Here is a 27612-nt window from a genome sequence, read left to right on the forward strand (position 1 = left end):
AACATTCAGCAGCTGCTGGAAGCTGAATTTTCTTATATTTCATAACTGCTTGAAATTACACACATTGCTATTCACGCATGCCCAGTGATAGTGACTCATGAGGAATACAGGAGCATCGGCAATCACACCTGGCACAAGGCATCAAGTGAAACAGACAAGGGCAAAGCAGAGGTTGGGGCAGTGTGACAGGTCACATCCCAGGGGGCACTGAGGGGTTCCCTCACAATTTTTCACAAGTTAACTGCACAAAAAGGAACAAACAAGTGAAGGAAGCCAAGCAGTATTTTATTGACTCCCACAAGACAGATATGGATTGCATACAACCCTAGAAAACTTCTTACTTTGACACCATTCCTTCATCAAAAGACTGTGGCATGGAACAGCTTTCCTTTACAGTTTAATTAAAATTATTCATTTGAACAGCTCTTAAAAAACTATGTCTATAATAATACTGAAATATATTGCTCATATTTGTGACTCTGTACAAAAAATAGTTTGAGCTAGTCCTTTCCTAGTGTTCAAAACAACTCCAAAGACAGATCGAGTACTTCAGAAAGATGGGTAAAAATTATTTGTTTGAAATTATAAACTAGCCATTTATCAACAGACTGAGTCCCTTAAAAATGTGTACTTCACCTAGTATGAAATACATACTTAATGATCCCAAGACAACGCACACAGAGCAATCAGCTTTCCCCCAGTCCTGCAAAATGTATGCACAGATTTATCTACAGCCATAAAGGCATTTCTGCAACATGAAAAAGATGAGACTGATCTCAAAAGAAAATGACCAACCACTTGCAAATTTTGACCAAAAACCATTTGATTACTTTTAGCTTAAGAATAAGTTAGTCTGAACCTCAGTGAGATGACAATGGCAAAAGCCTAGACTGCACTCAGAAACTGCTTCGTGGGGCTGGCAGAGGCCAAAAGAATACTCTTGGTTTTAATGCAGAAACAGACAGGACAGCTTAAGCTGCCAGCCTGTCCACTACAGCGCACATTTGTTCAACTGGCACCTGGAAACCTTGGTAGCCTCTGGAAGCATCAGTCTTTTCTGAAGGGATCACTAGACCACAGATTTATTGCCTTCCTGTAGCAGTGCTTGCTATTATCTGAAATACCATCAAAAGCACACCAGTCGTGTCTCAACACACCACTTCCAAGACACTAATCCAGAGGCTGAAACTAACGCACCAGTGATTTACCAGGCCTGACCGTTTTTTGAAGTTGAAAATGGGTTCCTCAATAACAAAGCAGCATGTCTCTTTGGTGTTCATGATAAGATAGAAGTGGTTTCTACAAAGCCTCCGATGGCCCAAGTAGTAGGTAACTCCTCCAGATATGCTTGGTCTGAGGAACGGTAATTTAAGTTTCAGAAGGCAAAGGCTTTAGCCATAGAGCTGGCCGAAGGGATTGCTCTGCTCAACTTCCCTTCCTCCACAGATGTTCCAACACAACCCAAAGGTGCATATCTGACCCAGCATGGGTCTAAAAGCAACCCCTAACTTGACTTCAAAGTATGGACCAACCCATGGATCTGATGTCCAGCACAGCACAGGCAAGAAGTGGGGAGGCAGAGCTGAGGGACAGGGCCCATCAGCTTCAACATACTTGGCTTAGGTTTTGTGTCACAAACTTCTGTGTCAAGGAACATCACCTTCACTGTTTGCAAAAGAACGATGATCACCAAGGGACCTTCCAGAAAGCAAGCACGACACTTGAATAGGTATGAGCCACAGAACGTGTTTGGACAGACTCTGGGGGCAGATAATTGGTTTCAGACATTCTCTAATCCACAAGCAAATACTAAAAAGAGTTTTTAAAAGTGCCTTCAGTACACCAGCTAGTCAAACAAATCTTAAAATATTTTCTTTCTATTTTACATTTGTACATAAAGCTGAAGTGCTTACATCTTTATGAAAAAGACCTAACTAATTGTCAAAGCAAATTAAACCACATTTAAGAGCAACTTACCTAATTACTTTCATGAAGACCATCACACATGTAAAACCAAAAGGTAATGAAATCTTAAAAAGGACATAACAACTTGAATGAAAGCAGAAAAGAAGTTTTAACAACTTTTTTGTCCATACAAGTGCTTTTCCTTTCCTCAAAGAGAGAGCAATTAGCGTTCACTGAGTGACTTTTTTTGGCCATTCAAGCTTAGTGACCTCAAAATGAGCACATTTTTCTAAGTTGTCATGTTGTAGTTATTATTGTGTTCTAATGACTTCAAAGGATATACAAATCACCTACTTCTAAACAGTGTTCTGCACATTATAGACTAAACTTCTTAACTTACAAATAATCATTTTGTTGTTTCCAGTTTATAATGGTTGAAAAGAAAAAGACTTCACAATGTGTGTAAATGGGAGGTAACTGTATTTTTAAAACCGGAATAGAAAGCTGCATGTTAAAAATGGGATCACAGACTAATAAATACATACATCAAAGACGTGAATTTCTCAGCAGCTGGTTTTAAAGAGCAAAGGAGTGGGGAAAACTAGTTGTCCAGACTTCATTCTGACTTAGTTATCTATATGCTAACACCACCTGCAATTCAAAAACAGAGGTGAAGGATCTACTTTGTTGCCTATTTTCCTTTTAAAAAATTAAGCTACTTCTTAAAAGTGTGGTGTAAAATCTAAAGAAATATTCATTTCTTCATGCACTTGATGACACTGAATTAAAAAAGCAACTATTTTAACCCAGAAAAAATGAGTCATTGTATACTGTGAGGACACCCTTACTGCAGATTTTCTACAGTAAAAGTATTTCTAGAAATACACCAGAAATTACTTTCCCATAACAAAATATACAATTATGTGTCAGATTATTATTGAGTTTCAACACTTAGGCAAAACCTAGACAGTTACTACCAAGTTTCAAAAAAGAAAAATTGATGGCTCCAAACAGTAAAAAGATGTTTTAACAGGCGTGGAAGTGCCAGAAAGCAATGCTGGACACCAGGATTTCCAAAGTGACTCCCTTTCCAAACTGTTGTGCAGTCTGTGCATTAGACAGTGAGTGAAAACTGATCCTGTTCTATGGGTTTCTCCACCCATGCTCCAAGTCCCGCCTTCAGGAATGCTTTAAATAAACACTCTTTGGCAGTTTGATACTCGGTGGCTCCTTGCTTGGTTTCGTGGTACAGGTTGGGCTTTAAGATCTTCAAGCGCAAGCTGGATGAAAGCTGTGCAGATGAAAAAGACAAGAAGAGAGGAAATGATTTATTCAGACAAATATTTGGAAAGCAACTGAGTTATTAAAATAGCAATCAGAAAACAAGGTAATGAACTACTCAACCAAATGTACAGGCAAAGGCAACAAGCCAAAACCACAAGGTACTACTTCCAGCCATTGTGGCTCTGTATGCAGTTTCACTGCAACTGTTCACACTTCTCCTCTCGCAAAACATGTCCTCCTGAAGAACCAAACCACATACAGAGAGAAGCAATCTTTGGACTTCACTTTTCAGCAGTGCTGCAGTAGCTCCACTACACTTAGCAAGCCCTCAGCTTCTTCTGGATTACCCATGTCCTTTGGCAGAAAAAAATCTAGACACTGAAAAGCCATTTTCAGTGAAAAGTTAAATACTATTTGACTGTTTAAGGACAGAGTGAAAACTCGATCGGCTGGATTTCAGCACAACTGGGATTGTATTTCCAAAGAAATTACAATGAGAAGGCAAAAGGAAAGGAGTTAAGAGCTTTACTTAGCTATAACCGAGGATTATCAGATCCTTGCATGCATTTTGTACCAGATGTGATACAATGAAATAACTTAAATAAGTGTGTTATCTTCCATTACGACATGCACTGGTAGCTGATGTTAAGCTCAACTTAAGACAACAAATGGTTTCTGAATACACATGGACATGCTATAAAGAATAAAGCGAAAGTGAAAAATGTTCCAGTCTGGAGTATATACCTTTGCATGAATACGCATCCAGCGGCTGTACAAAGCATGCTTACAGAGGCGAGATGCACGTCCCATTTCATCTTTGCCAGTTGTAGCATTAATAATTTCAAGACCAGCGTCTCCCACTGTCCAATTTACACTGAAGTTTGGTGCTTTCCCTGGTTGGCGTGCTTCTGCATTGCTAATACCTGAAAGAAGAGAGATTTAATGACAACAATAAACACTAACTCCTAATCATTCTTCTTATTAGGCTACTGAAATCACATCACAAACAATTCTTTTTCTATGGGGATGTTCTCCTGAAGATTTTCCACCGAATCATGGAAATACTGCCGTGCATATTTCATCCTCATCGTGATTAAAAATCATCTCTCACTCTGTCATTTCTAGTTCAGCAGCTGAGCGTAGGTGGAGCTATGAGAAACCAGCGTTCTCAGTGGAGGATTACGTATAAGACTGTAGTATAGCTCCACGTGGGCAGTGATATTAGCACCATGCCACATTGTCCTGGTTTTGGCTGTGATAGAGTTAATTTTCTTCAGAGCTTCTGGCACAGCAAAAACCAGTGCAGAATGATGAACTCTCATCACGTCTCAGCACATACAATTACAATTCAACTAACAACTTGGAACTGCAATCTTATTTAAAGCAGTCAGTCCTATTTACAAGCGTCTACAATGTGCTTTTTCCCTTTCCCTTGTAAAAAAAATGGAGTTAGATCAGAGTGGTGGTATGAGTTGACAAAGTCTTGCAAACTAAGGCATCAAGGCATCCACATTTCAGTAGATGTGGAGTATCTTTCATTAAAATTACCATTATTTCTACATAATATTTCTACATAAATACAACTGCCTTACAAGGTTGTTCAGAGCTGAATAAATGCTGCACAAATGTTTTACATGTTCAAATGCAAGCCTTAGTGCCTGAAAGACAAGCCAGGAACCAGTAACACTTCTGTTTATTGATTAACCTGCCTCCTAGTATCTGTGAGAAGAGGAATGCTTCAGGGGGAGTCTGACCTCACTCTGGTTCTCATCAGCAGAGGATGTCTCACATGACAGCACTTCTCACCACAGGGACATGGTGCAGCTAGCACAGGCACAGCCAGAGATGCTGTGGGCATCCACGTTAGACAAAGTGAGACCCAAGCTCAGCATCCTATGCAGAAAGCCAAAACCAGCAGACCCTTGACTCTTTTGTCATAAATGCAGCTTCAGCTGCCTCTCCACTCCACATGCTCATTACTGCTTAAGATGTCCAAAACCAGTAACTGTGACTCAAGTGTCACAGCCCATTTCCTGCACGTCTCAGGAATGCTCTCAGCATGTCCCCAGTGCTCTTAGGCAGCAGCCAGGGCCAGTGGTACAAGTGGTTTAAGCTGCACTTAAACTTAAGCACCATGGAATGGCTGTGCAGCATGGTGGCCTCACACACATTACAGTGGTGGTGAAACTTCGTATGTCTCAATTGTCCCACGAGAAGGGGAAGAAAAAGGGGACAGGAGACAGGGATGCTTGCTTTTTTCTTTTTCTGATAAATAAAAATCCCGTTTTACTTTAGTATAACTCTCTGAAAGTCTGTTTAGTACTGAGTCTTTGCTAGGTCCTATACTGAAAATAATCTAGTAAATTTGTATGAATTCAATATAGGCATTGCAGCAAGATGCATTTCTTGATGGCATTTGAAATACAATCTAATAAGCAAAGTTAAGTCAGCCTAAAGCAGATAAACGCAGGATTTGTTTATTGGCCCGGGTCTTACAGCAATTCTGGGTCCTGCACCCCCTTGTAGGATACAAAGATGAGAGTATGTGAGAGCTATGAGGTCCTAGATCCAAAATAACAAAGCAAAATTCAGATAAACAGTTCCTCACTTACTAAATAAACGTTTTGAAATATTGATCATATTGAATTTTCAGATGCTGATATATTGTTATGCTTGACTTACATCAACCTAGTCACTGTAACAGACAATAAGCCAAGTAAATAATAAATAGTGCCATAGACCCACTATTCAACATTTGCTTAAAATAGGAGTTGAAAAAATTGAATTAGAATGACAGTTTCCTTTATTATTATTTTCCAGTTTCTTTCAGGAGAGATTGTCACAACTTCTGCTGTCCATTCTGAGTGGTTGCCAAAAAATCTGTGCATCGAGTCACATGAAAACTGGAGCCAACCATGCACAACACAGCTGCTTCTGTGCCATTAAAGACCAAACACTGCAGAGCAAACAAACCCTACCGCTCCATGAGTCACACAATAGAAGGTCTACACCTAAAAAAACTATTAACTGAGAGCAGAAACAAAAGGAATCTGAACACTGACTCTTCATAAGTGTGTAAGTTCAAGCTTGTTTTATGAAGCTTATGTGAAACAGAGTCATTTGCTTGAAGCAGATCATACTGGAGAACTTATCAAACCTGCTGAGGCAAGAGGGGTTAAAAACGGCGACCACATGAGATATTTTTAACTTAACTTAAAAATATCTATACTTTTGCTCGTTTCATGTGCCACTGAACAAGTATGGTGATCGGATATCATACATTCAGTATTGCGAAAAAGACCTTTTGCTCCTTTTCTTATTACTGCGAAAGAGCATTATTTCCATTTAAAAAACAAAATGCTGCCTTACATTTTCCTGTAGTGAGTGATTCTCTCTCCAGACCGACACATATAGAGTGTGTGCAACTCTTTCAGCAAACACTGGAGACAACCAACATTTCTCTACCACCTTGCTCATGCACAGTGGAGGCTGTATAGAAGGGATTATCAAATGAAGATGGCATTGAACATAACATCCAGCATGCAATATATTTCAGCAGCAGTTATACAGCTGCATTTCTTAGGTTATTTTGATGTAATAGCAAACAAAAATGACTCTGAATTTCAGAAATACTTAGATGACAGCTTGGTAAGCAGCAGTTATCTCCATGAACCCTGGAAAAATGCCAAAGGAGCTTCTGAAGGTGGATCACAGGCAGCAGGCATAGGAAACTAAGGTTGCAAAAGCGAAGTATCTGACAGTACTTTAGGTGGATCACATATTCTCTTTCAAAAGCTAGACATGAACGCAACACAATAAACTGAAACTAGTAGATAGGATAGAAAGTAAAATATTTTACTCTACTGTGAAAAGTGCTACAACTACAATATTTTAGAGAACACTGCTCTGAACCTCTTGTTGGATATTCTTATAACCAGGTCTAATAAAATCAAAGGTCAAAGCCTGACAGAGCTCACACCAAGCTTCATCCAAAGGAGGGAAGGGGCTAAAACACAAAAGTGAAAGAGATGGGAAGGTACCAGGAAACACCAGAAATCAACAAAGATTCTGCTGAAGGATTTTTTTTTTTTGTAAAAAACAAACAAGCAAACTCAATAAAATTAAAAAGCAAACACAGTAACCATTCAGAGAACTGGTGAATGATGAATATTTAAAATCTTTAGAAATTCCTTCCATGGTTGTCAACATCTTGCTGAATACAAAAAAACACATTAAGTGTTTTAATCTGGACCGCCTGCAAAAGAATGTGGGTACGTTCACAGGCTGGAGCTTCTCTTCAAGGCAGATGAAATTCACTATAGATAAATAACTGGTAATACATATGAGGAATTTTCTGCCAACATAAGGGTTTCCTGCACTCTCAGCTGAAAAGCTGCTGCTCTGATATGCATGCTTCCAATTATCTCGATGGAAAAAAAAGGATATATAAGTAGAAAATCTCCTATGAAGAAAGAAAGAACATTTGATGAAAGATTATTTTTACCAGTAGAGTGGGTAACTTCATCTTAATGCAACCATCCCTGCAGACACAAAAGTTGTCTTATAAGAGATAAAAAGAACAGTTTCTACAGTGTTTTCTCAGCTAAACCAGTTGGGAGACAGTGGGGAAATACAGAATGCCATAACTGAACAGTTATTTCTGTTTTAGTTGACTCCCTTGTTAAAAATAAGTAATGACTCCACAACTGTGCAAATAAGGGAGAGACTGGAATCTGGGAGAGGTGCTCCCACAGTGCTTATTTCCGTGTAAGAATGCACTGTGAAATAAGTGAGTCAAGCAGTAGATGTGTAGCTATGCTTAGGCCCCAGTTGAATTCAGCATCGCAGATCAGAAAACTGGCTTTCAAGACTAATCCAGTAGAAGGATCATCATCAGATTAATTCTTCTTAGTGTCTCCTCTCAAACAAGCTTCCTGTGCATTTTGAGACATACATTTTCATGAAACTCAACAGCTGAGAACACTTTGGAACTCTCTCTACTGCCCAGTGAGTTTTGGCTGAACTGTTTAAACAGATGATGCTATGTCACAACAGGCAGGTGATAACACTATTTCAGAAGAAAAGATTTTTACAAAGCCAACGTGCTCTTATATATGTTGTGTAAAAGATAACAGCCACCCTCCAGATGTGCTGTCTTGAAGAATTTCTTAAAATTCCCAGACATCAGATATCAGCAGCACTCCACACATCAACTAATAGGTCAATACAGCTATTAGGTCAATATAGGTCAACTGAGTATTTGGAACTGTGCACGTTGTCTCTATTACTTACTTGCTACTGTAAGGATATACATGTCACAACATCATAGTACATTCTTGTTCAGGGAATCATGAAATAAATTAAAAACGTGACAAGCTCCCTATGTTTATCTTTAAAATCTATGTCGAACTTTAAACATGCTTTAAAGTGCTGATGTTTTCTTTTTTTTTTTTTTTTTCCCTGGAAAATAAACAGACATGACAAAAGCCTGGCTCTACAGAACAATGCAATGCACACAGTGTATAATAAGTACATGATATAAGTTAGGAAGTATAAGAGATTTCAGTTTTAAAGCTTCCACAACATTACTGTAATTAGTTTTTTTTTTAATATTTTCTTTAAGACAATTTAGAGCTTTCCTTTTTAAATTATTCAAATTATTATTTTATTAAATTAATTCAAATACTCTCAGCCCCACTAGAGTCTAGAATCTGTGAAGTGCTAAAGAATAATCCTTGAAGTTTCAAAGGCAGCTGCTAGTTACCTGCAAGGTTTGGCTGTTTTGTTGTCGGCCAGCTAATACTTAAGAAGGCAAAACAGTATTTCTCAGGGACATTCCAGCAGGCTCTAAATGCAGCATTTGTGCATTAACTAAGAAGTGAAAATGAAAACACTGTGACACCTATGTCATGCAAATAAGCTGGGTGCCATGCTCACTAAAGCTAATTCTGCAACCAACAACAATGGATAACAAAATAAAATACAAGCAGTGACATCTGAGATTGTCTCTTCATCCGCTTTTAGTTGGATACTGGCCTCAAGATTGTGAGCCAAATATTTTTATGTTGGAAAACTGATAAATGACATAGCTATTCAATAAATATCTGCAATTGTAAGAGAAGCGAAAGTGAGAGGTAATGCACTAACCCATAGATAATAAGAGATTTCATTGAGCCAGGGCCTTCAACTTGCCTCACCTATTGCTAAGGCACAATCTAGATAGCAATTACATGAAAGTGCATTCAGTTCATACCTTGCTTTTTTTTGCCATCTTTTAACTGACGACAAGTTTTTGCTATGGTATCTCTGTGTATCCCTACTAGGTTTACACCATATCTTCTGTGTTGTAACCAGAAACCAATTTACTCACAATACTTAATTTCCAAGGTTTTGAGAACTGCAAAATCACAATGCTACTGGAACAGACTTTGTTACCGGTACGGCTCTCTCCATTAGATACTTGCCACTAAGTAAAGGTCTGTTGAGTGTATAAAGAGGTGGTAGATCTTCTATCTCTGCTATCCTCTGGTATACGGCTCTGGATAGATGATCCCCATGATATAAACTCCCCAAGATGATGCTAGAGAAGTAAATTGGCTCCACAAAGAGGCTAAGTAAGGCTCCTTGAATACCCAATACGTTCCACCTAAGAGGGAGGGAAAAACAAAACAAAACAAAACAAAACAAAAAACTTTCTTTTTAATGGAACAAGCAACATCTGCCAGACATAACAGCAGTCAATCACAATGGACCAGACTTTCACAGAATTACGGAATAGCTTGTGTTGGAAGGGACCCCAAGGATCATCAAGTTCTATCCCCCCACCCAGGCAGGGCCACCAACCTCCAGATATGGCACCAGCCCAGGCTGCCCAGGGCCCCATCCAACCTGGCATTGAACACCTCCAGGGACGAAGCATCCACAGCCTCTCTGGGCAGCCTGTTCCAGCACCTCACCACTCTCTCTGCAAAGAACTTCCCTCTGACATCCAATTTAAACCTTCCCTCCTCAAGCTTAAAACCATTCCCCCTTGTCCTATCACTGTCTACCCTTGTAAAAAGTTGACTCACCTCCTGTTTATAACCCCCTTTTAAGTACTGGAAGGCCACAATGAGGTCACCCCGCAGCCTTCTCCAGGCTGAACAAGCCCAGCTCCCTCAGCCTGTCTTCATAGGAGAGGTGCTCCAGCCCTCTGATCATCTTCATGGCCCTCCTCTGAACCCTCTCCAAAAGCTCCAAATCTTTCCTGTATTGAGGGCCCCGGATCTGGATGCAGTTCTCCAGCTGTGGCCTCACGAGGGTAGAGTAGAGTGACACAATCACCTCCCTGTGCCTGCTGGCCACCTCTCCTCTGATGGAGCCCCCGATACCATTTGCTTTCCACGCTGCAAGAGCACGCTGCTGGCTCATGTTCAGTTTTTCATCCACCAGAACCCCTGGGGCTTTCTCTGCAGGGCTTTCAACCCGTCCTCTCTTGAACAGAATGTGGCTACAGTAATATAGCTATGACACTGAACAGAATTTCAGAGGCCAGCTTAGCGAAATCCTGAGCAAGGCAACCAAGATCTACTGTCAGCATCCTCTTCAGGAACAAATTCCATTGCCTTACTTCTGTACTAATATGTCTGGTGATTCATTTTGCAGCTGCAGCCTAATGCAGGAGATGGATAGGATCATTCAGTCAGAGAAAGCCAAACTGTAACATCAACATTAAGAAAAATTTCTCTGAAAGAGTGACTGGGCACTGGAACTGGCTGTCCATGAAGGTGGAGTCACCATCCCTGGAGGTATTCAAGAAATGTGTAGATGTGGCACTTAGGGATGTGGTTTAGTGGGCAATATTGGTGTTTAGTGGACAGTTGGACTAAATGATCTTAGAGATCTTTTCCAACCTTAATGATCCTGTGATTCTACGATCCTCAGTCACAAACAGTAGCTGGTGCCTCCAAGGTACCTGGCAGCGGACAAACCATTCATCCCAGAATGCAAGCACTGCGACTGCAAGACCCCAGTATCTCATCACTGTACAGGAAAGCTTGTTCTTTAAATCCTAACCAAACTGTCTGCATCCTGCTTCCGAGGAGGATATTTGTACTTGGTTGCAATACTCATGGGCAGGATGAAAACAATCTCCAGGCAAATATACTCTTGGACTACTTAGCTGTTCCATAGATTCCAACCATATATCTGTCTGCATATCTGTGATCCACATTGGACCAAGTCTGGCAGCAGGAATCTGGCATGCATAGGAGCAAAATACTGAGGAGCTTTTGTGTCTGTGTTAATTTGATCAAGTTTTAGCTCTCAATCTGTATGTGACTGTCACATGAAACACCTTTTAAAGCCTCAGTCTCCTGTAGAGTATTTCCACTGTACTCTCTTCTGAGGTATACTTGCAAACAATTTGGCACTATTAAAATTGTTCAACTGAGTACAACAGCAACACCCAGAAAACTGGATAAACAAGCAGAAGGCAAGTTTGTTTTGGAGTTTAATAAAAATAAAAAATAGCATAACAGAAGTTCTTGTGCTCATATGGGCTGGTTGTCATCCTTAACTAAATGTACATCCTAAACTGTCTTACAAGGTTCCCCTAAGAAAAGAGGAGTATGTCAACAGCGTGCCTTGTACTTTGTCCTGGGATGGCATGGCTACACATCATCAGTTCAGGCTAGTAACTGTATATAGTACAACTGCTTCATTACTTTGAAAGATGGAACTACACATTTTGGCTTGCAAAATGTTGAAAAAGGAGTAGAAAAAAACTGTACCCCAATGAAACAACTTATCTGCATATCTTTACTGAGGACGAAAATGGAAGAAGTGTGCATGAGCTTACTCACCTGTCATTAAAAAAGTCTGCTCTAATGTATGAATGAAAATACTGTACTAATTGAAAATAAGGTATATGTATTACATTGAATAAAAATCTATTTTTTGTGATGGTGAAAATGCACAAAACAGTCAAACATAAGATTAAATGTATCAAGAGAAAACTATTGCTTCCCAGAATCTAGACACCCTACTATGGATTTTGCCATGACTAGAGTTTTGAAAGCACAGAAGTACTTCAAGTGCCAAATAAACTGCAATATTGTCTTGATATTGGCAGTATTACCTACACGAAGCATAGAGAAGCATAAGGACTACTAATACCGGCAGATATTATGGAAGAAACATCTGGAAAAATATGAAGAGTAAACACAGCAAATTAGGTTCTCACAGTTGAATCTGAAGTTTAAGCTTCTTTTGGTTAGGCATATCAGGTTTCATTTTTCCTAAACAGTATTTGAGTGATGGATAGACATTTTTTAAAGGCCAGAGTATACCTCTGGCTCCCTAAATCAAACTTTTGCCAGATCCTCTGCCTGGCTTTCACGTTCAGTATTTCTAGAGCATGTGTTTTGTTGCTTCCTCCCACCTCCCACACCCAGTGATCTTGGCTGGCACAGAAAATGACAGCTGTACTACAGTAGCTATCCTTTAGTAACTTGCCCATGCCTCTGGTTTTTGCTGGAATGAGCTTTATCACTTCTACCACCTTGGTGTGTCTCTACTGGATTCAGAGCAACTGGCCTGCTGCAAGTACAAGGTTTGCAGAAAACATTCATATGTGCAAAGCCTTAAGAACTTAAAACCTATTGGCTGGGGTTGAGTTTATAACATTTGCTTTAAATTTCAATTGTTTCAATGAAATAATATGTAATTATCCATAGAAATACATAATTCTTTTAGAAACTGATAGTGACTCAGATAAACACAAAGCTTAAAACAAGTTCTATACATTGCAACAGTGGCAGAAAGGAAGGATTACACAGAGATTTGCTTGTTCCTATTTAGACTGTACTTCTTTCTGGCTAACAATTTCTTTCTCCCATTAGTACATACACTAAAACCTCCTCTACAGGCAGATACCTACTGAGAATAAGCTATAACAATACAATGCATTGATTTTCCAACAGCCACAGATCTATTGAAACCTGACATGGTAAAACTGACTCATCCCAGTTCACAAGCAGGACTTGTCAGAACATTTGTCAACAAAAGTTATCAATTTAGTACTAAAATTCACTAAAACCACAATTTCTTTTGAAGTGAATGGACTTAATTCTGCATAGGTTCACTCTAAATCATGAGGTGCATAGCACAGAGTGCAAGATTTATTACAAAAAATGTTAATAAATTCAGCTTTTCTACCTTTTCTACCAAGCCAGTGAAACATTTAAAAATACGATTTTTTCTTCACATCAGTATATAATTAGCATGAGAAAAAAGTTGAGTAACTGAAGCTGCGTAAATCAAGCTTGCAAACTCAAATATTTTAGTGCTCACAGTGAGTTTCTAACACAGAAAGGAACCTCTCCACTGCGATGCCACACTGCAGCACCAGACTGCAGCAGACTGGATGCAGATCCTGGCCATGGTGCAGCGCTCCGGTGCAGCAGTTTGGTGGCTTGAGAAAGAGGTAATGGAAGAAAATCCTCCACCACTAATTCAGTAATTGAAATCTCTTCTGCAGCAGCCATGGGCAAAAATACAAAACTTCCACATAAAATGACTTAATCCTGCATCCAAATCTTGCTGGGCAGAGCAGAGTGAACCAGACCTAGGCAGTACCTTTTCTCAACATCAAAACAGGAAAGTAGCACCACATTTGCAATACAAAAAAAAATAAAAAAAAAAAAAAAGCACAAGATTAAGCAAAAAACTGTCTGTTGCATTATGCCAGTGGAAATACTGACATGTCTACAGGCTCATAGGTAAGAGTTTCATGGAAGAAAAGAGCCTCAGCAGGCACAGAGACAGCCTCCCGTGTAAAGCTTTTTGCAGGGAAAGATTGTCTATCTGAGTATAATAGATATGCCCTCTGTGGCATACTCTCATGATATTCACCCATGTGATATAAATGATAGATGATAGTGTACTGACTTAAAGTCACCGTAAGAATCAAGAGATTCTCTTTCACGAGTTTTATAAAATTACAAGCTAAACTGACATTCTAAATAGCAGCTTTTATGCTGATACAAAGCACAAGCTACAAGATTTAGTTACAGATTGACGGCACTTAAATAGAGTTGTCTCTACTTGAGTCGAGAGTCTCAACATCATTACAGTTAATGGTATCAGTATCCAAGTAAGGCCGTTTTTATTTGACTGAACAGCTCTCCATCAGTGAGATGGCTGTCAAGTGCAAAAACTCTGGAAAGGGGGGAGGAAAGGGGAGCAGCTTGACTCTTCAAAGGTCAGAACATAAAAGCACTATCAGGTCCTATCCCTGCATTGTGGCTTGCCACAGCTGTGCTGTGTCACAGCCCTGAAACATCCCTGGCCTTGCACTGTGAAAGCTTTGTTTAGTTTACAGCACAGTTCCACAGAAAATGGCACAGGGAGAGGCAGCATGCAGGAGAGGTTCAGCAGCTGAGCATGGGTAGTGGTAAGCTCCTAGAATTGTTTTGCCATTAGAAAATACACCATGACTGCTTTTAGAAAGCAAGCAAGCACTGAACCAATGAAACTTCTTCCTACAGATCATCTCAGCAGTTTCAGTGGAGCCATTCTGTGAGATAAACAATGCAAGATGCAGCAAACTGTGTGGGGACCAACAAAATCAGTCCCCACCTAGGCTGTGGAGTCAAGAAGGAGAAGCTATCAAGGGAACAAACAGAAAGACAGAGTTACAAACTTCCATTTGGATAAGACGCTGTGAATAACACCAAAGTCAGTACGCAGGTACGTGATGTTCTTGCACAGTGAAGTAGTAATATTTTTCCCTCTTCTATGATAGAAGGCCACCAATGCCTTCCCCTTTACACAACTGAACCACTTCTCAAATCCCAGAGCCTTCCTAGCAAGGAAATAGGGTTAAAAAAAATAAAATAAAAAAAAAATTAATTCTACTTATCAAGATAGCAAACCCAGATTTGAATGATTTGTGAGAAATTAAGTAACTACTTATTTGAAGCCAAAAAGCTTGAAATTAATGTAGGGGAAAAACATACCAAAAAAGGAAAAAAATGTGCATAATGAAGTACTGTGGAACAAGCTTAGGATCTTTTTTTAAAACAAATGCGTGCAGATAATGCCACCAAACAGGTATTCTAGTCATAGAATAAAGTTGCTCTGAAATGTCACCAAGACACTGGGATAATCCTGTTCAGATGCTCCTGATTCAGATTAGAGTACATTCTCTTTTATCCACACAGGCCTGTTGCTGTTTTCCAGAATTTTTACTTGGAGAAATCATTAAGAGTTAGAGTTTAGCATCCCTTACTTTCTTTCTACCTAAAGCACAGCTATAGATCTCTTTTTCTCTTTTTTCCTGCCTCTTCCAACACAAGCACAAAGTGCTTTCTCAGGAGGTTACTTAGAGAGAGAAAGGCATGCTGAGTATCTGCCACAGCTAAGGAAGAATGAGGTAAGCTGAGCTAGCTGGAGCAAGGCAGCAGATTCAAGAGCTGTTTCACATGTACTACCTCAGCCCATGGCACAACACAAGCCATGGCTGGAGATGGCCAAGCTTGCCAATGTACAGTCAGCCCAGGATGCTCTTGCACTAGATCTCACCCATTACTAATGGTGGGCTTGGCCCATCATTGTAATGAGCAGCAATCACTGCAGAAATTCTACTTTTTAGCAGTTCTTTGCAGGATAAAGAAGCTTAGCAAAAATTTTGCAAGTTTATTGGATATTCCTACCAAACTAAGGAGGGTGCTGGAAAGCACACATCAAAAGAGCATTAGAGACTGAAAATAATAGCTTGGGTTATGCATATAATCCACACATATATGGCTGTTTATACAGAAAGAGTCTTCCTGCTCTGGATTGCCCATGTAATCCTCCACACAGTACTTATCCACACATTTTTCAGGCTGGCACTGTGAACCTTTGGGAAACCTCAGTGGAAGCACACAGGGCAGGGGTGTTCTGGAGTACTGACTGCTGGAAACTACAAAGCAATGCATTCTTTCAAATTCAGATGGACAAAACATGGTCATATGTGTCAGGGAAATGTAAAAAAAAAAAAAAAAAAAAAGTAAAGAAAAAAAAGAATATGAAAATTTGGGCCTCCTTACCCGTCATACAGTCTTTGTTCTGTGTCAAAGGGTTCTATTTGCTTCCTTCACTGGCACAAACAAAATTATTCCCATTAGCCCCAAGGAGAGGTGACAGCTAGCTACGCAAGCGAGAGATGGATTCTGTTCTGCATCACACAAAATCAACAAAATAGTCAAATGTGTTCTAGCTTCAATAACTGACTTCATTTTTTTACTTTCACTAACAGCAATGATGAAGTGATAAAAGAAGTCAATGAATGCAGCTTGAGTACCACACCAGATGGTTAGAAGAAGTAATTGATATGAAGCTGGGAAATCTGTTTTGCGATTTGTTGAAAATATTATTAAAAAGATTTCAATGTCACTTTTGTAGAACTACTTTTCAACAACCCTCCACCCTAGCTTCTGAAAGGCCTTAATCATTTATGTTAGAGGGATTTATACTAGAGTAAAATGTCTTTCTTCCTTGGGGATGGTGATCACTTGAGACAAGACTAGAGGGGAAAAGCAATTACTTAAAATTCACCCCTGTACTTTTTTTTTAATTTGGTGTATGCAGTTCATAATTATAGCTCAAATATGTCTTTCTATGTTAAAATACACTTAATAAATTTTGCATCAGACTGTGACTACACAGAACAGCTATAGCTACTGAAATATATTCAGCCACAAACCTTGGTATTCTCTATCTATTTCACAAGAAAAAAAGAGTCTGCACACACAGACTCATTTTTAAAAAAATTACAATTTTCCAGCAACTCTCATAGATTTCTGATGCTTTTTTTAAGGAAACTACTTCTAAATTTGGTGGGTTATCATCTGTCCATTCCCAATTTTTAAGAAGTCTTTTGATCTCTCAATATTTGCCTCTCAATAATGACCAGAAAGAAGGTATTGGATAAAATATAAATAAAAGTACTTGCACTGGAAACAAAATATTTAATTACAATAAAAATATTGAAACTAAAATTTAAATGATTGTGATGTTAGAAATTAAAAGTGCTCATCAATTAACTGGACACATATATATACTTATACATAAGTATATATGTATGCTATAAAGTAGACTTTTTTTAAATTCATACTTTATATATATTTATATTTTTATATCTACTCTTTCTATTACAATAGCATAAATCTAAATCTGTCCATGGAATACGTATGTTCCATTGATATACAAGTATTTATACCATCAGAAGATTTAATTCAAGTTTAACTAATGTAATATGTTCATCACACTCTTTTGCTAATGCTGTGTTGGGACCAGGGGGGAAAAGGACTTCCTCTGATATTTTCCTGTGATATAAATACAAAAGAAAGCTGTCATGACTTGAAGTACCTGAAATGACAGATGTTTTCATCTCACTTCTGAAGCCAGCAGGAGGTCTGACACCAACTGCTGGTGAGGAATCAGAATCACTGGAATTACGGGCATGCTACAGCTAAGCAATGAAAGCAATCAACAACTGCACATTCATTATAACTGCCATGCATCCCTCCTTTCTTATTCAGCAATAAAAGGCAACAGTAGAAAAAGTAATCGTTTAGTCTCTCACCTTGCTATCTTGTCACTACATGACATAGTAAGTAGCCTTTCTCCTTGCAATACTCCATCCCATGTCTGGATAGTGGTAGTGGAGCGCACAGGGATCGTCCCTTCCCCAGATTCTATTTTTGTTCGTAGCTGTCCCCTCGCTTTGCGGTTTGGATGTCTGTCCCCTTGATCTAAATGACAAAAGTTACTTACAATCAACCAAGAAACATTCTCAAAGTATTTTACATGCAGCATTAATGAGAAGAGTATTAAAGTCATTTGACTGCATAGCTGCTGTTTGCATAACAATTTCTATCTTTCCTTACACTTTAGTTACAGCAATAAGCATTGTGTCTTCTAAAACTGCAATTAAACCAAGCCTTCCACAGTCAGCAGAAAACTCGTAAGTAGTGTTTCAGGCATTTTAATATTAGAATGAAGTCAATTAACAGATCAGGACAGAGAATGACCATTAAAAATGGAAACACTGAGATGGCTTGACAAGTTTTGTAAGAACGCTTGCTGATTCACTTTGCTTATCTTTGCTGAATCACTGGCTTATCTTTGTGTCTTGAAGACCACAGAATCATAGAATCCCAGAATGGCCTGGGTTGAAAAGGACCACAATGATCATCTTTTCAACGCCCTGCCACCAGACCAGTCTGCCCAGAGCCACATCCAGCCTGGCCTTGAATGCCTCCAAGGATGGGTCATCCACAGCCTCCTTGGGCAACCTGTTCCAGCATCACCACCCTCTGGGTGAAAAACTTCCTCGTAATATTCAACCTAACCCCCCATCTCAGTTTAAAACCATTCACCCTTGTCTTATCCCTATCCACCCTCTTAAATAGTCGTTCCCCCCTCCTGTTTATACCTCCCTCCAAATATTGGAAGGCCAATATGTGGACCATATGGATGATCAGTCTGTATCTAAATTCTACAATACAGTACGAACAGCTTAGACCTTTGACTAATACACATCTGCACTAAAAGGAAAGAAGACGTTTGAATTTCAACCATGTCACTTCCACGTGCTCAAATAATACTTTAAACACCAATACTAAAATATTGCTGCTGTCATACCCTCTTGTGCTGCTTCATGTGGTGAGAAAATTCTAGCATCTCCACAAGGAGATGTGCTGATATAAAGATGAAACTGCACATTCTCCTTCAGTTTAAAACCTCCTCGCTCTGATTTGATAAAAATGGATTTTTCCTGATCATCTTTATTGCTGAAACAGAGAATAAAGCTTAAGTCAAAAAGAAAATTAATACATAAATAACATAAGCTAAAAGTCAATGGAGAAGACTTTTTTTTTTTAGAGAGCCCTTTACATTCACAGTGGGCTTTGGAGACTTTTCAGAAAACAAAACAACATCACACAGTAGACCACTTGAGATGACTTTGAACTACATGTTTACCTTCTGAGGATTGATAGTGAACTAAATACGTGTTCTGTTCATATCAAACTTAAGGGTAAAGGTCATGAGTTGTCAATTAAGCATCCTATTGCAACAAGTGGTACTTTACACATCATTTTTTTTCAGCAGGGCGCTTTAGAACAAGTGTTTCACATTGAAATTACTGAAGATATATTTTTACTGCTTTTCAACTGAGTGGATCCAGCCTGTCTTCCCATAAGCTTACCTTAGATAAAGCTCAAGTTGTGTATACAGAAATTTAAGCAGGCACCGGCGAGATATAATTTCTGCATGGCAATCATTTAATGCAAGACCACGATCACTCATGTATTCACCATTGATGCATTTTGTTCCTGTAGAAACACTTATTACCAGAGCATCTTTCACATCTGTACCTGGAAAAACAACATTTTAGAAGACACAGTAAAAATCACTATCTAGGATGAGAACTTCCTGTAGAATTCAAACAAGGCACTTTTTTACTCTACTCCTTTAAAAAAAAAATTCTTATGATTCTTTCTTAAAAGCAAAAGGTTAGATCACAGAATCACAGAACCACAAGGTTGGAAAACACCTACAAGATCATCTAGTCCAGCTGGTTTACACAGACTTATCCAGTATGGTTCCTGAGAGTTCTTCATTTTGGAGTTCAGATAAGTTAGAAACTGAAAAACTGTAGTGAAAAATTACTGCTTCAGGAATTATTATTCAAGCTCAAGCTCCAAAGATTTATTTTTTTATTATTTTTTTTTTAATCTGAGCCCAAACAACCAGCTGATTTATAGCATGTAACTTTGGCCATACATGCAGATATTCACAGCAACTCTAGAAATTTATTGTTGATATGCATTAAGTAAGAAAAGACACTGAATGAAAGGGTATTAAGCCATCAACATGAAAGGTAAAATTAGAGAATGAAGAAAGTGCTTAAGCTGCTGCAGAACTTACCAGCAGCACAGGACTTCTTGAGATGTATTCTTTGGTGTTAAATAATTCAGCAAAATAGAATTTAAAAATATTTTCTGTGTTTTCTATACAAACAACTATCTTCATTAAATTAAAAAAACAGTCAGCCCCATTAAGAATTCAGAAAGATAGATCAGAACCTTACATCCACCTTATATCTACCTAAATAAAGCAAATAACACCATAATGTGGACAGCCCTACCAGCTCTCACTGCTTATGAAATAAATATTCATCGAAGTACAGCCTTGACAAAAATGGATGAGGCCAGCTGCCCCATCTCCTGCAGGCAGAGGAGAAGTGGGGAGCCACTTCATTGCTACAACACAGAACAGCTGTTTAAGGGAGTTCAGGCATCCTCCAGGTACTGAAATTATTTATGAGAAGCCCATTTCTAATTCCATGTAAAGCTAGTTCTTCAGTTAATTAAAAAGCGCTTGCATGTTAACTAATAAGTCTTAAATCTTTGGGCAAACATCTTTTCTGATAATTTTGGACACAGATACAATAAAACCCTGCTAAGTACAATGAAATCTTTTACAAAAAGAGAAAAGAAATACAGTTTTACAGCATGTTCTTCACAGATAGGTCATTGTTATGAATCACAGAACAGTAAAATCACAGGGTTCTTTCACAGATAGGTCACAGATAGGTCATCACAGATGACCTATGTTCTTCACAGATAGGTCATCGTTATGAATCACAGAACCCTAAAATCACAGAATGACTTGGGTTGGAATGGACCTTAAAGTTCACCCAGTCCCAACCCCCAACCCCTGCCGTGGGGTGGGAACCCTACCAGTGGGGCACCACCAACCAGCCCAGGTTGCCCAACCCTATCCAGTCTGGCCTCAAATACTGCCAGGGATGGGGCACCCATAACTTCTATGCAGACTGTTCCAGTGCCTCACCAACTTCACTGTGAATAACTTCTTCCTTATATCCAAATTAAATCTCACTTTTTATAGATTAAAACTGTTACCTCTTGTCCTATCATTACACTCCCCGATAAAGAACCCTTCCCAGTTTTCCTATAGGCTGATGCTATAAGGTTTCCCAGAGCCTTTTCCTCTCTAGCTGTTTCTCATCAAATGGGCTTCAGGAAATATTTTGGTTTCTTACTCCACATAGACTTGGAATTTACCTGGAGTATAAAGGCAGTGATAGAAAACATTCACATCCACAGTCAGGGCTTCTTTTAAATCATCCAGAAGACAGCGGAATTTTTTACAAGCTTACATTTAAGGACCTGTCTTAAAAACACACTACTTGCTTTTATGGGCCATATTATACTTCATGAAAACTAGGGATGTTAGAGAAGTAAGCTTCAGCCCTCTGAAGTTAGGGCTCCAGCCCTCTGATCATCATCAAGGCCCTGTTCTGGACCTGCTCCAACTGCTCCATGTCCTTCTTGCGTTGAGAGCTCCAGAACAATACTTGCAATACTCCAGGTGAGGTCTCACAAGCGCAGAGCAGAGTGGCAAAATCACCTCCTTGGTCATGCTTCTCTTGATGCAACCTAGCATACAGTTGGCCTTCTGGGCAGCAATTGCACATGGCTTGCTCCTGTTGAGGCTTTAATCAATGGACAATGCCCAAATCCTTCTTCTCAGGGCTGCTCTCCACACAGTCTGTATTTGTGCTTGGGAGTGCCCCAACCGAGATGCAGGACCTTACACTTGGCTTTGAACTGCATGAGGGTGTTACATGTCACCTCACATGAGGTTGACAACCCTCAACCCTGTCCAGGTCCCTCTAGATAGCATCCCTTCCCTCTAGCATGTCAACTCTATCACTCAGCTTGGTTTCATCTGCAAGCTGAGTGGTGCAGTTGATCAAAAATGGACAAAACTATAACATTTACTTCAGTCATACTTGTCAGACTTCTACAACAGTCAATGTTGCAGAACCATTTTGTAATTTTGTGGTTTCCTTATCTTGCAATGCTTCTAGAAGCAGCTTTTGCTTCCCTACTAAGCTATCATTATCTCAGCCCTCAAGACTTCTCACCTTCCTTACATCTTCTCTCCATTCCCTGAGAGGGGGTGTTGACTGAGAAGCTGGGTGGGTGTTTGGATGCTGGACAGGGTCAACCCAGCCAGAGATATCCGACAACATGGCTTGGGCCAAAGGTCCCCAAGTCACACTCCCTGTTCTAGAGTGTGCATTACTTTCTACTTTAGCTAGCCCCCTCACACCTCAGAAATGAAATTGGAAGGTCACTACAAATATCCCCAGAATAGGAAAGGGCTGGCACTACCCTACAAAATAGAAGCTAACATGTAACCCAAAAGAACGAGAAGAAAGCTCACCACGCATGGCTGCATAAAGGCCATCCAAATGAAATGTGGCTGCACATTTATCAGTGATCTTGGTCTGATTTGTACAACTACCTAAGTGGAGGCTCCTCATGACACGCACAAAATGAACTGCTAATGGGGGACAGGCACAAAATGAATGTCCAGTCAAAGGGACTGAAGAAAAAGATAAACCTTAACCTAAAGAAAATTCAGCAACAGAATGAATGTCAATCAGTTTAGGATGAAGATTCACTGTTCTTAGTGTTCTGGCAGACCACATGTCTCAGGACAGCAATCAGAGACCTGTGACAATATTGTTGTTTGCACATGCACACTAGATACAGCTGCTGAAACACAAGTTGCTTTCTTTTTTACTAAAACAACCGAGACACAAAGCACTAAGAATGAAATACAGCACAACTAACTAAACAAAGTGCAGAACTTTAAAGACTTGGAAAGCAAGCATAGTATCTTACATAATATGCCAAAAACAAGAATGCCATCTTTTTGATCAACGTGATTAAATGTATTTTAGACTTACTTTCAAAAAGTTCCATACTTCATTTTAAAATATACTTCAAAAATATCTATTTTGTAGACTGTGAGTTACCTCAGAAGTCTCAACTACACAGAAGATAGCAACTCCAGAAACAGACTAATCATCCGTTGCCAACGTTTAATTGCTTATACTTACTGCACATTCCAGATTAAACAGTAGCATATTCTTCAGAACTGGTTGACTTAGAATATAAACAAAGCTTTGGAATTTAGACAGTTAAAACAGCATTTTTTTCTTTACCTGTTGTCATGACAATTCCAGCAAGGACTTTTCTACGTGCATGTGGAGATGTGAAATTTTCTGTCAAATCACTGAATTTATCTACAACCAAGCGTGCAACAGCATCAGCTAAAACCTGTTGGATCACACAGAAATGCACGTTAGAAAATTAAACAAATTTTAAAAAAATACAACAGAGCTATGTTATAAAGATTTGCATTTTTGAATGATTCAACACAACATATTAAAACTGCTTGCAACATTCATTTTGAAACTAGGCCAAGATTTTGACGTATCTTCAGTATGTCAAGGAGGCAGCCAGGTCTAATTTTCAGGCACACAAACCACTCACAGCTCTTTATATGGAGTAGAGTTCTGTGTGCTTTATGCCTTTTAAAACAGGGTCACACAGACCTAGGACAAGCATCAAAGTACCTGATGTTCAAGACAGTATAAACAACTGAGGCTTAGGAGAACACATAAATAAACAAATGAGTCAATATTTTCACTCTCAAAACTCAAAATACATCATTTCAACACCAACACTGGACCTGACAGGAAGAATGAAGTGCAAAAACCAGCCTCTTCAAACCAACATGGTAACTGAAAATCTTTTATAACAGTCATATGAACTAATTGGTTACTACATATTAAGAATTAATTTGTTTTCAACAGTGGTTAAATTTTCTTCTTTTTTTCAAAAAACAAGATATTGCAAATTTAAGAGTAGCACATGTATAGCATACCTACTCCAAAATTAGGAAGACTTATCTCTTTCACCTTAGGGAAAACTTGAACGATAGTCACAGCCTTGTAACCTGCCAGCAGGGCTGAAAAGCAACATCAATCAGACTGCAGGGGGGACTAACCTCTGATATTGATGATAACTTCAAGCTCTTGCTGAACTCCGGCAATGAACTGTGTTCTGTTAATCTCAATTGCTGCTTTTAAGGTAGTTGAAACCATAAGAGCTGGAGATTAATCAAAATCAAATTCTTGAATTTTTGCCTCAAAAGAAATTGAAAACTACAGCAATCTATGCAAAAATATTACTTTGGAGTAAAAGCCACTGTGTAAACAACTCTTGGTACTAGCTGGCTTCTACATGTACTGTGCAAAGTCCATCACCTCAGTGGTGCACCCAGCAGCACAGCCAGATAGTTCCAAAGTTACATGTAACACAGAAAAAGTTGCAATGCAGGAAAACCCTCTTACAGTTTCTTTTAGGGATATTCAATGTTTATAAAAGAGGCCCTTTAAGACCAATGGCTCTTTCAGTCACCACCACAACAATCAGGCATGAACAGAACTGATCATATCAAAAACTCAGACTTCCACTATGCACAGGAAAATCTGCGTTTAAAAGCCTTTCAGTGCAGCTCCCTGCAACCAAATCCCATCATTGGAGTACCAGGTGTATGACTGGATTCTGATGACTGCCTGTGGTGTCTGAGACACTCTGGGGTTACAGCCTTGTCCACCTCAAAAGGGCACAGGCTCTCTGTCAGATCCGCCAATGCCAAGTGAATGTCTTAGATATCCAAGCTCCTGATGTTTTGCTAAACACACACACAGACAACAAGATCAATTCCAGCTGGGGGCTGAGAAGCTTCTGTTTACAATGCCCTTTCCATATGGAAAGAAAATCACCCCCCCACACACCTCCAGAGGCAGCCCAAGGCAGATCAGCAGTACTGACAAATTTGAAAACAATCAGCTCCAAAATCAGACCACCACAGTCAAATGAAAAGTAAAAAGAGCAGACTTGAATACTGACAGTCTGATTTTGCTTAATTACTTTATTACAGTCACTACTGCAAATCACTGCAGGGATAGGAAATGAATAGAGCTTCATTCCGTTGTTTTACCCATAAATCTCCTGGTGAAATTAGTGATTCTGCTTCCCAGCTGTAAGCTTTATGCTCTCAATTCTATAACTTGTTTTTTCTATTCAGCCTTCCATGACATACTGGAAAGTAGAACCTAGCTGGCAGCTGACAAGGCATCATGCAACATAAAAATGTGTTGAAAATCATTATGACAAAATAGATTACAGAAGAAGTGAAACTAATTTTTCCAAATACAGATGCATTTGGGAGAGCTTATGGATTCAGAACATCAGCCTGCCAGAAAAGTTAGCCATCCAGGTAATTAACAATATGGGTCACCTCTTTAGTGAAAAACATGAGTGTGAAGATCTGAGGAGTCTTCTCCAACACTGAATTACACTAAAACTCTGTTGAGCAATCCATATCAGAAACTGCGAAATTGAAATTCTGAACGAAAACCAACCCGTTGCAAAAGGTGAACATACACAAGTGCATCTCCCTGAACATGGATCATTTGCTGCACCAACTCTCAATTTATCTGGCTAAATGAAGGCAGATTTACAGAGGCACATAACCCCCCACAACATGTGGGAACCAGGGTTTGCTTGAGAAACTTCTTGACAAGAGGTAGAATCAAAACGGAAAGGTTTTTCTGGAAAGAAACTAAGACAGTAACTGGGTAGGAAGCTCGCATATAGGATACATTAGTTTCCTCAACAGGTCGTTAGCAACAATACAGATGGGACTGTTTTACCCCAAGGGTTTACTGAATCACCTAACTTGTCTGAAAAAGTATTGGAGAAAATTTTAGAATCATTTCAGGCTCAAGAAACAGTGATATTGTTAGAATATGTAGATCACTTGTTACTATGTGGAACAGAAAAATCGAAAGTAAAAGAGACTACAAATGAACACCTGAATTTCTTAGGAAAGCATGGACTAAGAGTAACCAGAAATAAATCACAGTATGTGGTAAAAGAAGTTAGATACTTAGGACATATACTCTCCAAAGGTAAATGGAGGATAAACTCTGACAGGATTCAGGGAATCGTGTGACTCCCTCTTCCCAGAACAATGAAGAAATTAAGAAAACTCTTAAGTTTAACTGGGTATTGTAGACTGTGGACAGAAACATATGCTTAGAAAACAAAGAAATCACATCTCAAACTATTGGAAGAAGGACACAATATGTTAAATTAGACAGAAGAACAAAAAGAAATGGTGGAAAAACTGAAACAAGACTTGGTTGCAAACCAGTTTGGTTCTTCCTGCCCTGGATAAACCATTTCATCTTTTTACACCCATAAGTGAGGGTGCTGCTTTAGGAGTCTTAACCCAAAAATGGGAAGACAAAAGAAAACTTGTAGCATACCTGTCTAAGTTACTAGATCCTGTAACCTGCGGAATGTCAGCATGTTTTCAGGCAGTGGCAACAACTGCCTTTCTGGTGGAAGAAAGCAGGAAACTGATCTCTGGAGGACAACTGACTGTTGTTACCCCTCACCAAGTAAAGAAAAAGCATATTCTTTACTTGGAAGGCAGAAAGGCCTTCAGGCTCTAGGATACTGAAATATGAAGCCATATTAATAGAAAGAAATGATTTATCTATAGTCACTGACTAGCCTGAATCCTGCCTCCTTCTTTTTGAAGGGAACTGAAGAGACACTGAATGTGAAATACGCAAATATTCATTATACGCAAGCTAAAGGTGCCATCAACTCACCTCCAGACTGTGGGAACTGGCAAGTTCAGATCATGGATGAAAAACCATCTTAAGAAGAATGCCCTCATCTGTCTTCTAGCCCCAGATACTGATATATTAAAAAAAGCCCAGAGTTACGGTACTGGTGGCAATAATGACTGGTCTCAAAGGAGTTGGGGTGTAGGTTGGGAGAAGGATGATAAATGGAGAAAGGAAGCAAGATACCCTGTAAAACTACAGATAAATGGAACTAAGACCAAGATACCCCACATTATTCTGTTTGATGCTTGTCAGGTTAGCCTGTGAAGACCTGAAGGCTAACAACAACTAACTAGTGAGAATAAATACCTCTGCCCCAAGAATAAGGAACAGGTAGTTAGGGGACCACCATGTCCTGAATGGAATTATGTGTGATGGACCACCACCTATAATGGATGGACCTACTCACCAGGTTCAGTCAACTCCATCAGAGCTTTAAAAGATCAAATTACCTTATTTAAAGGGATTGGTCAGCCAAAGTGCCAGCCCCTGCAGTGCAACTTCTTAATGATAGCAACTAGAAAGTCTGATAAATTTGTTAACTGTACTTATGTTTTTGGAGCAGATGCAACAGGAGAAGGGCCAGCAGCCAAATAGCTGTATGGAAACCATGGCCCATTGTTACTAACTTTACTCAGGAAGAGAGATCCTGTAAAAGGAGAAAGGTGCCATCCAGTAACTCCAGTAAAACTGTTAAGAAAATAAGGACTCTGAAAGATGTTTGAGGTAGAAACAGGGCATGGGGAAGTGAACATCTCGATACAATGGGGAAAATATACCATCCAGAATACCAACCATAG

The 27612-nt window shown here is 39.3% G+C and overlaps 1 protein-coding gene across 9 annotated transcripts in view; it reads right to left on the reverse strand.

Moving 5' to 3' along the window:
* Positions 1-264: 264 nt before the first annotated feature.
* ADARB1 (adenosine deaminase RNA specific B1) overlaps positions 265-27612 on the reverse strand; it is a 64988-nt gene continuing 37640 nt past the window's right edge. For 8 of the 9 annotated variants that reach the window (XM_015867798.2, XM_015867799.2, XM_015867796.2 and 5 more), the window contains 7 exons: positions 23264-23378; positions 19427-19595; positions 18862-19010; positions 17801-17969; positions 9654-9835; positions 3934-4112; positions 265-3196 (listed from right to left, as the gene is read on the reverse strand). In XM_015867798.2, the coding sequence (XP_015723284.1) occupies positions 3020-3196; positions 3934-4112; positions 9654-9835; positions 17801-17969; positions 18862-19010; positions 19427-19595; positions 23264-23378 (1140 nt within the window). In that variant the 3' untranslated portion in view covers positions 265-3019. Of the gene's footprint in view, positions 3197-3933; positions 4113-6558; positions 6679-9653; positions 9836-17800; positions 17970-18861; positions 19011-19426; positions 19596-23263; positions 23379-27612 lie in introns of those variants that run through there. The other variant, XR_004307863.1, reaches the window with a different exon arrangement.

Source organism: Coturnix japonica, chromosome 7, assembly GCF_001577835.2.
Source record: "Coturnix japonica isolate 7356 chromosome 7, Coturnix japonica 2.1, whole genome shotgun sequence".
Lineage (NCBI taxonomy): Eukaryota > Metazoa > Chordata > Aves > Galliformes > Phasianidae > Coturnix > Coturnix japonica.